Genomic DNA, 11,959 nt, shown 5'->3' with positions numbered 1-11,959 from the left:
AAATTCAGGCCACAGCAGCATATTTTGAATGATGGTCAGGCATCAAGTCGGTTCAAAATAATGCATGTATTCCTATTTAGTTCAACTTAAAGAAGCACTATGATTTGTATATAAATGTGTATGTTTAATTGTGTGCAGCTTTCTTGTCTTTGTTGTTTAGCTGTAGTCATAACTTTGTGTAGGCACAATGACAGCTTAAAATTGGAGTCAAATGCCTTATTTTTAAAATGTTTTATTCTCATATTTATTTTAATGTGTGAACATTTCCTATAAAGTAACTATGTATATTTAATGGTTGACTGTTATGGAGTTAAAAATCGGAATTATTTTTACCATCAGTGATCACGTCTTGCCAGGTCAGCGAGATGCACCATTTATGGCTGAGCTTTGCCCTCCACGCCACCAGAGGGGGACACTTAGATTTTGCACACTGTCACGGATAATCAGCAACGGCGAGTTTGTTGTTAAAGGAAGTGGCCAACAAAAAGTTGTGTATACGCCGTGATACTAGCCGATTTAGTAAAAGGCATCATGAAAGAGAGATAGGTCGTGTTGTATGGTCTTAAAATACAAGCAATTGATGCTACGCACCACAAAAAGAAGTTAACTGCTGATCTTCATCTTTCTGATGCCGCTTTGAGAGACATACGAGTAACCATGAACGAAGATTGTTTTAACCGAGCTCCCGGAGCAGAGAGAGCCCGACATTTTCCCGCGGACCCCGGGCTTGTGGGGTCCACCGGCAATGGAGACTCCAGAACCCCGCTTTTCAACCAAAGGGAGCCGTTGAGACAGCCGCGAACATCCCCGCCATATTCTGAAAACAGCACAAGCGCGGCCGACGCCATGGTTGCTGGAGGTATGGGGCTGTCAACGAGCTAACAATGGCGATAACTGAGCTAATTAAGCTAGCTACTTTCACATTCGATTCCTTGTAAACGACCCAATCTGACATTATTGCGAGTGAAGGCCAAAGACTGTTTTTACGTAAAATGAATAGTAGCCACAACATAACCTTCGGTTAATAGTTATACTGACAAGCGTTAAGGGTTAATATCCTCGTGTTACCTGGTTAAATCTGTTGTTGAAATTAATGATAGCTAGCTAGCTGCTAAATACCATTAATGTTAGCTCTCTTTAGCATGTTGCTGTTGCGACATGCAGCTGTTGGATTGTGTTTGTAACGCTCCGTCTAAAAAAAGCTCCCACTCAGATATCGCATGGTTCTTTAGTTACGTACCACATTTAAAACTGTCTTACCCAGATATAACGTTTTGGAGCAATATTTTGTTATAGCCACTCTAACGTGTGTCTACGCAGAGCAAAGTGGCAACAATAGTTCCCTTTTCTGCTCCCTTTAATCTGATCAAGCAGCTGGCGCTAAGGAATAGGGAATTGTCAAGAAGTGCCAGTAAGATAGTTCACGGGTTAGAATTAGAATCACTAAAGTTTTATTATCTGTGTCAGATGTGAAACTGTATCAGAATGAGTCTAATGTGTGGACTTTTCACAGCACTATTGTGTGTTTCTGTATGGTCAACACACCACGTGATTACAAAGGCAAAAGCAAGAACTTAATGTTGAAAAATATCCCCAAATGAAAGTTAGCATCAACTAGTATTGGTGGGAATTGTACTGATATTATCTGCCTCTAAAATAATTATCACAGCAGATTCTTGTATTATTTCTTGGGATAACAGCCAACCAATCCACAGATGGCTCCACTAGGTTGATGTGTACTGTACTCTAGCTGCACCTATAGTATGACCCTAAACAATAAGCATGGGAACAGAGAGCTGAGATCAGCACATATGCATGATTTGCAATCCTGCATGAAACTCTAAGTACTCACAGCAGCACTTTTGTAAGTGATAGTATACCATAGTATTGTGTGCAGTACTATGTCTTTGCACTCAATATAAGTTACTCAATCAATGTTTTGTACTTTTTAAGCAAATGTATTTCTTTCTGTTAACTGTGTATTGACTGTTTTTACACCCTGTTGTCTTTTTTGCTTTTCATTCTGTTGTGTACAAAACATGTTGTGCCCATATCTTGAACCCGATGAAGCTTGTTCCTCTTTGCCATAGACTTTAATTGCAGTCCAAGAAGTATTCAAATATACTAATTGGTGAGATTTGCTAAAAACAAACTGCAGTGTTCAGCTTGGCTGTTTTTAGAAAATAACTCAAAATGAAATATTCTAATTGAGGACCTACTGAAAGATCAACATTGTTCAACACTATAGACTATCGCCAGCTTGTTCTTTAAAGAAGAGAGAGAATCCACCCATGTTGAATGAGTAGTTAAAGATGTAACTAAGACTGAGAATATCTTTCTTCCATTTTTAGATTTTAAAAGACCGAGCAAACACCAACCAAGTGCAAATGCCAACAGTACGTCTGCCTCCAGAGGTTTTAATGAAGTGGATTCTTTGGTCCAGTCGTCAAAGCTTTCAGCGAGTGCCCCAGAGTTTGTCCCTTCTGGAATGAACTCTTATGAAGTAAGAGTAACGCTATTATGCCTTTATTCTGATGTTATAACTTCCTTTTTTTATGTGTTTTGGAACATTTTTCTCTTTGCTGCTGTTGTAATTGGAGACAGGAACTGTGTCAGTAACACATCTATCATTGCTTTTGTAAAGAGCAAGTTTGTCTTAGATTTCTTCTTTTTAAGCTTACACTTCTAAATGTATGATTGCATCAGCACAAGAAAGTGCTCTGGGTTTTTCAATAGTTGTTCATGTTCGTATTGTGATTTTTGTATAGGACCCCTCTTTTTGTGATGACAGCACAAGCTATTATGAGGAACAAACCTTGGCTGAGACGGTGACAGACTTCCTGGCCCACCTGAGCTCCTCACCAGGCTCCTTTGAGTCTGACGTTGAACAGATAACGGCGATGCTCAATTCCTGGGTCACTACTGAGGAGCTGCTGAATGAGCTGGTGGAGCTGATTTACACACAGGTTAGAGACACACCATCACTTCTCATGTTGCTGTGTGGATGAATAGTAAACAATATGATTTTAAACCAAACCTGTCTTAACAAAGCATGCACATCGAAATATATATATATATTTATGTTTCTGGTGAACCACACAATGGTATAAGACAATGTATTCATTCTTCCTTTCATTGCAGTCTACTGCCATTCCGAACTTCTCGTACACGGGCGCCCGGCTCTGTAACTACCTGTCTCATCATCTCACCGTCAGCCCTCCAAGTGGCAACTTTCGTCAGCTGCTCCTAAAAAGGTGATTTGTTTATATTTGACTGTATTTAATGTAGGTTGATATCGGGGTAGATGAAATATTATGACCAAACTCCCTTTTTATTTTTCATGAAATGCAAATATTTTGATAATTTGGATTGTTGAAAAGGGTAAAATAAGTATGAAATATTAGTTTCAAACTAGCACCAGTAGTAGAGAGTAGGAATATGTTTTACATTACACTCAGTTATTCGGTGAGAATAAGGCCAGGAAGCATTGGACCTGTCATTGTTCATTCAAAGTGATGTTTAAAAGCTATAATGCGTCGTCTGCCCTAGGTGTCAGACAGAGTATGAACAGAGGGATGCAGCTGTACGAGGAGACAAAGAGACTCAGAAGAAGTTCCACTCCTATGTGCTCTTCCTGGGAGAGCTCTATCTCAGCCTCGAGGTAAGACATCGTCTTCGAGACCACATTACATAAGCATTCCTTAAGTCGTCCGCTTTTATTTAATCAATTTGTTGAAATGTACAGAATGCAATATTCTATTCCTTTCAGCCTTTTAATTTAGCTTCACTCAATGGCAGTTTGTGAACTTGTTGCAGTCCCACATGCTGCCCCAGTGGCACTAAAGGAAACATTTGGCGGATTAACTATGTTTGCTTCCTCACTTGAAGAATTGTATTTATATAAAGACTAGGTTGAAACTAATCTCTGGACTAGTCGTCACAGTAGTGCCAGTCAATAATTTGCCTTTTTTATTTAGATTAAAAGTGCAAAAGGACCTCCAAATCGAGCAGCGATCCTTCTCACGGCTCTGAAGGACCTGATGAACAGTCTGTTCTCCAAGCCGGTGGACGCAAATCTCATCTGCGCTGTCAAGCTGCTTAAGGTTTCCATTCTCAATTAAATACGTCTAAACAATTGTATCAAGATGTTTCTGGACAGTTCGATCTTTTTTCTTTTTTGGGAAGGTATTGAAAATGTTTTAAATTGACAGCTGACGGGCTCGGTCCTGGATGACACGTGGAAAGAGAGTGGACAACGACACATGGATGAACTGGTCCGAAGAATAGAAAATATTCTACTGGATGCCACCTGCAGCAGGTGGGTACAGTGTAGGGATGGGAATTTGAAAGCAAATGTATATTCGAATATTCGACCCCCCAAAAAACGGTTAACCGGTTAACCGAAATGTACACATCCTGTAAAAAATGTTTTCAGAATTATTATTTTTTACCCAATTGGGTGATGGATCGTTGGAGCTATGTGCAGCTCAAGGCATATGCTCGAACGGGAGCTGCCTGGACGCTGCAATCATGTTGCACACTATCCGAGCTGAGTGTGCTGACTTTTCGTACAATGTCCCACTGTCTGGCTTCCTGCATAAAGTCAAGTGCTCGGCGCAGTTGTGGCGAAATGTCGCTCCTCTGTTTTCATTTAAACAGCTCCTTATATCAGTTAGCGCAGCTAGCTAGCACCAGATGCTAACAACAACAATGCACGTAAGGTCTCTCTCGCTCGCTCGGGCCACACATGCACACACCCTCCCGGTCCTCCCGATGGCCAGTTGGTGCCTGCCGGTGAGCGTGGAAGTGTGGTCTGCCTCAAGCGGGCGGCAGGAGCGGGGCTGTCAGCATCAGCTTGTAGATGGTATTTTAAACTCGATGCGCTCTGAAACTACGGGGCGGCCGAGAAAAAAAATTACACATGCGTTAATCGCATAAAAATAATTAGTGGCGGTAATTTTTTTTTTGCGTTATTAACGCGTTAAATTGGCAGCCCTAATTCGAATACATGAATAATTATTCGAATACCTGAATCATTTCGAATATTCGATTAATCGTTCCCATCCCTAGTACAGTACAGTGATGTGCTGTGTTGTGCCAGATTCTACTCGAGAAAATATATTCTTTCCTCAACAATAATGACGTGTATTTAGGGATTTTTTTATTATCTAGGACGAGGCAGAATATTTATCTTGTCCTAGTGAAATTATGAAAAATGTCATAAACAAAAATAGGTCTTAATTATTTCTCTGTTTATCGACTACTTGATTTGATTCTTAGGCTGTTAGAGAGTGAATATCGGCCGATATTCACTCACACTTTTCTCTGCGCGCATAAACTGAGAAAAGGTGCCAAAAAGCTGCACTTTTGAGCGTTAATCCCTAATATACACCCTGGGGAAATGTATTGATGTGAGTGTTTCTGTGCTCAGGGATGTCCGACAGATGCTCCTGAAACTAGTGGAGTTGAGATCGAGTGACTGGGGCAGGGTCCGAGCAGCTGCAGCAGCCAGCAACGCCACGCCAGACAACGACCCCAACTACTTCATGGTGAGGGTCACCTTCACCATTCTTCCCATTCCTTTTTCTTTTTTCTCTGCATTTCTGTTTTTCATTAAATATTCTTCTCCTCTCAGAATGAACCCACATTCTACACACAAGACGGGACTCCTTTCACAGCAGCAGACCCAGGTGAATCTTTGTAAACACGTGTGTGATATATCAGTACCAGGTTATCAGCTGTTTGTCAATCACAGCCACCGTCGACATGCTAAATCATGCTCTATACTGTTATAAAAACATTAGAAAAAACTGTAATTTCTGTATCGTATTTGCACGAAAACGAAAAGGCTAGAAGACTTTAAAAATGTTAGGAGGCCAGATATTTCTTATTTATTCATTTTTCTCTATAGCTTGTGATATATTATTGTGTTTTACTAGTAACTATGTTAAAAAGTGGTTTTCTAAGTAAAATAATCTGCATCAGATCTATGAATTGAAATGCAGGCACCCTACTGTTTTCATGGGTGTAAGTGTTGATAGAAATGTACTTTTCTTTTGTTTATTATGCACTATGTTGCTTAGCGTTAATAAATATGGTCTGCAACATAAAGCACCAGTGCCTTAATGTCCCTTTCTCGGCTTTCATAGATTATGGTGAGAAATACCAAGAGATCCTGGACAGGCAGGAGTATTTCAATGACACTGACGGAGAAAATGGAAGCGAATCCGAGTTGTAAGTACACATTTTATTTTTTATTTTACCTTTTATTAAACCAGGATAGGTCTCATTGAGATTAAGGTCGCATTCACACCTGCCTTGTATAGTCCGGTTGAATCGAACCCTGGTGCGTTTAGCTGCTTGGTGCGGTTCATTTGGGTCGGTGTGAACGCAGTCCGAGACCTCTTAAGTCAGGGGTGGGGAACCTCCGGCCCCCGGGCCGTATACGGCCCACGAGACAATTTGGTACGGCCCTCGAGGTAATTTATAAACACACGCAAAAATAAAAAAAATTAAATAAGCGAGTGCCTGTTTTTCCTGGTGATGACACGTTAGGCTCGTGTTGTGTTCATGGACCCTGACCGTGGTCATCACGTGGATATATGTCTCGTCTGACAGGGGTGCAGTTCTGATAGAGAGCACCAGAATGCGGCTCGGCACTTCAGATAAGGAGCCGTACACATGCCGCAGTTTCTGCGTGGCTGTGTCTTTAGTTGTAAGCCCAGTGGCGATCTGTTCATCTGTCATACTGATCATACAGTCAATAGCTTTGTTGTTATTAGCATCTGGTTAGCTAGCTATGCTAACAAATATAAGAAGCTTTTTCTACAACCAGTGAGGTAAAGGCACATCTTTATATGATCATTATAGTTATAAAAAAATAAGAGAATAAAGTAAACAGGTATAAAATACTATATGACAGTAAAAAAAAGTTGTTATTAATGAACAAGTATACAGTAAAATGTAAAATATCCATAAAGAAAAAGTAAATATGCTTACAGGTCTGTTTCATCTGGGTGTTGAGAGATGTATCAGTAGATCTCTAATGTTGCTCTTAAAGTGCACCAGATTGATGCTTTTAACTTCAACATTTAAAAAAAAAATCTTCCCGGGGGAGCATGCCCCCTGGACCCCCCTAGAGGAGGTTAGGTCCCCCCCCCACTTAAATCATGTTCACATGGATAGGAAACTAAATATATTTGCACACTTGTGTCCATATCTTTCTGTTTTGGTGGTCATGCCACAACCGTGCACGTGCGTGCATACGCGAGTCATGGTGAGATATCTGGATTAAGAGGTTGCTTTTTCTTTGTACGGCATGAAAGAAAGAAGAAATAAATGGGTTGTGATTTTAGTATTTTTAAGCAGAGGTCAATAATTTGTACGGCCCTCGGAGGATGTTGAAAAAATTGAAATGGCCCTTGAGAGGAAAAAGGTTCCCCACCCCTGTCTTAAGTGAACTAAACAACCGCACTCTGGTCCGCTAAAATAGGTGGTCTCGGAGCACTTGCTAGTGAACTCTGGAGCGGTTCATTGCTGGTGTGAACGCAGTCCGCACCAAAACATAGGAAGCGTAGTATTTACATGTCACAAGAACGCGGATGTCTTCAGAATCGTTAGCGAAAGAGTGAAGCAGAATGAAGTGTTGAACAGTGTCGTGTAAAGTAAAAACAACTATCAAACTAAAAACTATACATAAAAGTCAGAGCCACCTTCCGTCAGTGAAACCCCCTCCTGCGTCTCATTATATGTGTTATAATGTTTCGTATCGAACGTTGTCTGATTATATAATCATATGCGCCGTTGATATGCTCTCCAGATTAACAACAGCATGAAAATAACCTGCCGATGCTCCGTGGCGGAGGCTCCGGTAGAAATTGTCGGGATTTGCGTGTTTACCCCCTTAATGTCTGACCAATGGTTGAACAGCATTTCCGTGCACATGACTTGTGTTTATAGTCCGTTTGAGTTTTGTGAACGCAAACCAAACCTTCTGAAAAATGAAACAATGTAACAAATTGTGGTCTGGCGAACCAGAGAAGCGGACTATTAGGTGTGAATGCGACCTTAAAATCTCTTTTTCAACAGAGTCCTGGCCCAAGAATGGTAACGGCACAGTTACAGACCATTTTAAAACACAGTCATACAACAAGATATCGGAGGATAATTAATATATAGATGCTTAGATATATAGATATATATGCTTCCCTTTTAGGTCCCAGCCATTACAGGGACCCGTTTCTCATAGTTGCTATTAATACCATTCAAAGATATAACAGTCATTATAAGAAAACTTTATGTTTATGGAGACTGAGCAGTCAGCTGCGATGATACTTGTGTTTTATAAGGGGCCGGTTTGGCACAGTGGTTAGAGCGTTGATCATCAGATCAAGGGGCGTTGGTGAACTCCAGTTCGTTGTGTCCTTGGGCAAGATATTCTACCCACATTTGCTCCTGTGGGTAATGTCCACATTATTGACATTTACATGTCTAATATGTAATTGTAAAGCGCTTTGAGCACCTGTAAAAGCGCTCTAATTAAAAATGTAATTTATTATTATAAGATTAGTTAGACAATGACACATGAACCCAACGACCCTCAGAATAATTCAAAGATGTTAGTGATGTGATATAAATATATATTTTATATATCCTGCATGATAGGGCTGCACGATATTGAAAAAAACTGACATTGCGATTTTTCCCCCTTGCGATATATATTGCGTTTTTTTTAACTATATTTAACCGGATGAAGGTATTGTCCTCCTGTGCCTCGCTCATTTTTTACCGGTGTTTTGATGGTCTGCAAACTAGCGGGGCGGGGCCTGCTGTGATCTGATCAAGAATTATTGTGATTGGTGGTTTGCTGTGCATGCAGAGCCTGCATGTCACTCACTCAAGTACCCCTGACATGAGAGCCACGCAAGTTTTCCTTTTGTAGCAAGCAGCAAAATAATTGTAACATGACGTGTTTGAGTTAATTAATACTTAAGCACTGAGCCTGTTTTTCAGGTCTCACGCTCGAAAATGACATTCCCAGAACAAATGACCATTATCTTCCCTTCTAAAAGGGGTAAATTAATAATCTTTGTTCTCAAAGTAATGATAAACCTGTGAGTTGGAAGTCGGAATCAATATAGATGTTTTTTATTTTAAAGACAATTCAGATTGAACATAGTAAAAAAAACTGTAAATTATAGTGTCCGTCCAAATAATTGTTGTACTTATAGTGAAAACTACCCTTGGATGATGGGTTAGTAGACTAAAAGCTTTAGGAATCCAAAGTACAACATATAATAAGTACCCTGTATCAAGATTGATGCAAAACAAGTGACATTTGACCTTTTTTAGAGAGATTTAGCAAAAAACAACCACTTATGGGGTCATTTGGGTGGATTTTCCATATCTCTGGCCCCCCTTGGTCGATTTTGACAATGAAATCTCTTTATAACCGATAGAGCCAATGGAATCGAAGGGAAGTTCTACACACAAACACATGAACAAATAAGGAGTGAGAGTGACGCGTAGCCAAAACCGGAAGCTGCATACACTCTGTGCTCCGATTTTTACATAAAAATGGAATTATGGATTATAAACAATTGCTTCAAAGCCACAGATACATTATTAACCTATGGATCAACCGATTCAGCCGCGTTTTTTCTCGTTTTAATGCCATTGAACACGTCTTTTGATCAGATTGACAGCTACGGTGAGACGATCTCCCGTAAAAGCTCCGTAAAGTTACGTGTTGTGTTGTTTGCTTCCCCTGTCGCGAGATCGGATCGCTTAGTGATGATACTATACTTAAATAATCTGTGGAGTCTCAGCTTTAATTGTATATATTGTATGTGCAGTTTCGATAAGTAATGAGGGTATCTTTATTTTGAATTCTGTGCTAAAGTGCGTTAGCATTTAAAATGAATAAAACCCCACGTCCCTGCGGTGTGAATATCGCGGTTATCGCCATGACACGATATATCGTTCAGCCCTACTGCATGATATTCTGAGTACACAGTAGCCGAGGCAGAACGTCACAAACACGCCGTTATGGAAAAAACCTTAAACAGGGTTCAGTGTTTCCCCTAGGACGGAGTACCTGGCTGGCGCCCCCTAGCAGCTGCGCCGCCGCCGCTATTTGTATATAGGGGAAACGGGGTTAGACAACAAGAGGGTGCTGTAACAAATAAGTGCTGTTTTAGAGAAGATGTAAGTTAGTCAGTGTGTTATTTTTAATTGAATTACAATTTTTCAAACTGACAATAATGTTTGTATATGCTGTCAGTTAAAGTTTTACAAAGAAAGATAGCGGAATAGGCATGATGGAAATCAGGATGGGCTCATACAGATGAATAAAGGGCGTCTGAATGCAGCTTCCCACAGGTCATATGATCACCTGTGGGCCCCTGAGCATGGTTAGTGTGATTGACTAGCCCACAATGCAACAGGGTGAACCATTGCCTGGGTTTCAGTTTAGTCAGCAGATGAGTGTGAAAGAGGGCTTAGCTCGCTGCTATCCTCTCTGTGAACTCTGGCTCTGTTATTGTGCATTGTGTAAATGGCCTTTTTCTAACCCATATTTTAGGTCGCTTAATAATAGATACACGCGCCATCCATACATTCAGGAGCACATTTGTCTTTTTAAAGATCTAAAAAAAGTAAATGACTGGTTTTGTTGTTTTCACAGATTCGACTCTGAAGACGAGATGGAGCCTGAGATAGAAGAAGCTTATGAGACATTTTGTTTAGAAGCAGAGATGAGACGAAAACAATGACGTGACGGTGAAAGTCCATGAGTCTCGAAAGGCACATCCTTTACTTTTAATTCTCAACTTGTTTGGAATGTTGAAACGCAAAGTTAACTAGCATCCGATATGTTCAAACTTTTATTTAAGGCTAAAAAGCATTTTAATAAAAGGTGCTGTTCATAGCACTTCTGACACTATTTCAGTCGGGGTTGATTAGAAATGGGGACAGTCAACAGGGTTAATTGTTCAAAAATATTAACGGTGTTAAGAGTTTTTCTTTGGACATGGCAGTTCTCTCTTTGTTGCTTTTACATTGTTTTCAGGAATGTATTTCCTTTACGCCTAAACAAAATGCCAACAGGGAAATGGTGTGCTGTGGATTTATTTTCCTTTGAGTTACTTTCTGAAAGGCCGATTGCATCGACTGCGTGCATTCTAGTTTAAGTTCTTATGAATGCCCCATGCATAAACAGGCCAAAAAAAACTCCATTCATTGTCAGAGAGGCCTCATCCTAATGTGAAATGCACTGTAAGATGGTGAGGGTTGCTTTACTACATACAGAAATGCATATACAGCCTTTATCCTGTGACTGTTGTCAGGTTGATGGCATTCATATACGTGACTGCAGTCCAATTGGGAGAAATGATGTTAGCTCTATTAGAAACAAATACTTAATTTAGTCATAACCTGGGAGGTGAATTTGGACAGAAATCTCTAAGTAAAATGTTCAGAATCCATGGTCAGTGTGACAGTGTTAACTGCAGGAAAGGATTATTTATATCCCAAGACGGAAAGACTGTCTACCAGCAATTCATTCAGCCCATAAAAAGGAATGTTGTTTCATAGTTTGTAAATATTATTTATGGTATTGTTTGCCTGCAATAAATTCTTTATAATGTGAATTGATTTGTCTTTTGTTTAGGTGGAAGGAGATAAACAAGGACGTTTGTTCTGTATTTGGGACAGGCACATTGTTTTTTCTCCAGAGATTTAATTGTGAAGTGATTTAGTGACTTGGACTTCATCTTTGTTGTATAGCGAGATATAAACTCACGGGAACACATGGTGAAACACTGCGATATAAAGCTCAGGGATTCTGTGAGAGATTATCATTAGAAAACAATATTTTTAAATGTTCCTATTCTTTCTTTTTTGGTATTTCCTTTTTTGTTCAGTTAAGTGTTTAATAAAATACTGTTACAAATTTCTTCTA

General features: G+C 39.9%; 1 protein-coding gene across 1 annotated transcript; it reads left to right on the top strand.

Annotated features, from left to right (window-relative positions):
• Positions 1 to 458: 458 nt before the first annotated feature.
• On the top strand, positions 459 to 11,953 carry paip1 (poly(A) binding protein interacting protein 1). The gene is made up of 11 exons (XM_034091162.2): positions 459 to 859; positions 2,352 to 2,503; positions 2,769 to 2,966; positions 3,142 to 3,254; positions 3,550 to 3,661; positions 3,978 to 4,103; positions 4,212 to 4,318; positions 5,432 to 5,549; positions 5,636 to 5,690; positions 6,150 to 6,234; positions 10,685 to 11,953. The coding sequence occupies exons 1-11, from the start codon at positions 658 to 660 to the stop codon at positions 10,770 to 10,772; spliced, it is 1,356 nt and encodes a 451-aa protein (XP_033947053.1). The 5' UTR covers positions 459 to 657; the 3' UTR covers positions 10,773 to 11,953.
• Positions 11,954 to 11,959: the final 6 nt, after the last annotated feature.

Source organism: Pseudochaenichthys georgianus, chromosome 9 (genome assembly GCF_902827115.2).
Source record: "Pseudochaenichthys georgianus chromosome 9, fPseGeo1.2, whole genome shotgun sequence".
In the NCBI taxonomy this organism is placed as follows: domain Eukaryota; kingdom Metazoa; phylum Chordata; class Actinopteri; order Perciformes; family Channichthyidae; genus Pseudochaenichthys; species Pseudochaenichthys georgianus.
The sequence above is the reverse complement of the archived record's forward strand: the minus strand, read 5'-3'. Positions and strand labels throughout refer to the sequence as shown.

Excerpts from the sequence above, each read along its gene's own strand:
- paip1 (XM_034091162.2), top strand. The coding sequence starts at position 658 with ATGAACGAAGATTGTTTTAACCGAGCTCCCGGAGCAGAGAGAGCCCGA. Across the intron at positions 3,255-3,549 it reads CGTCAGCTGCTCCTAAAAAG|GTGTCAGACAGAGTATGAAC; the intron begins GTGATTTGTTTA and ends CGTCTGCCCTAG. Across the intron at positions 5,691-6,149 it reads TTTCACAGCAGCAGACCCAG|ATTATGGTGAGAAATACCAA; the intron begins GTGAATCTTTGT and ends CGGCTTTCATAG.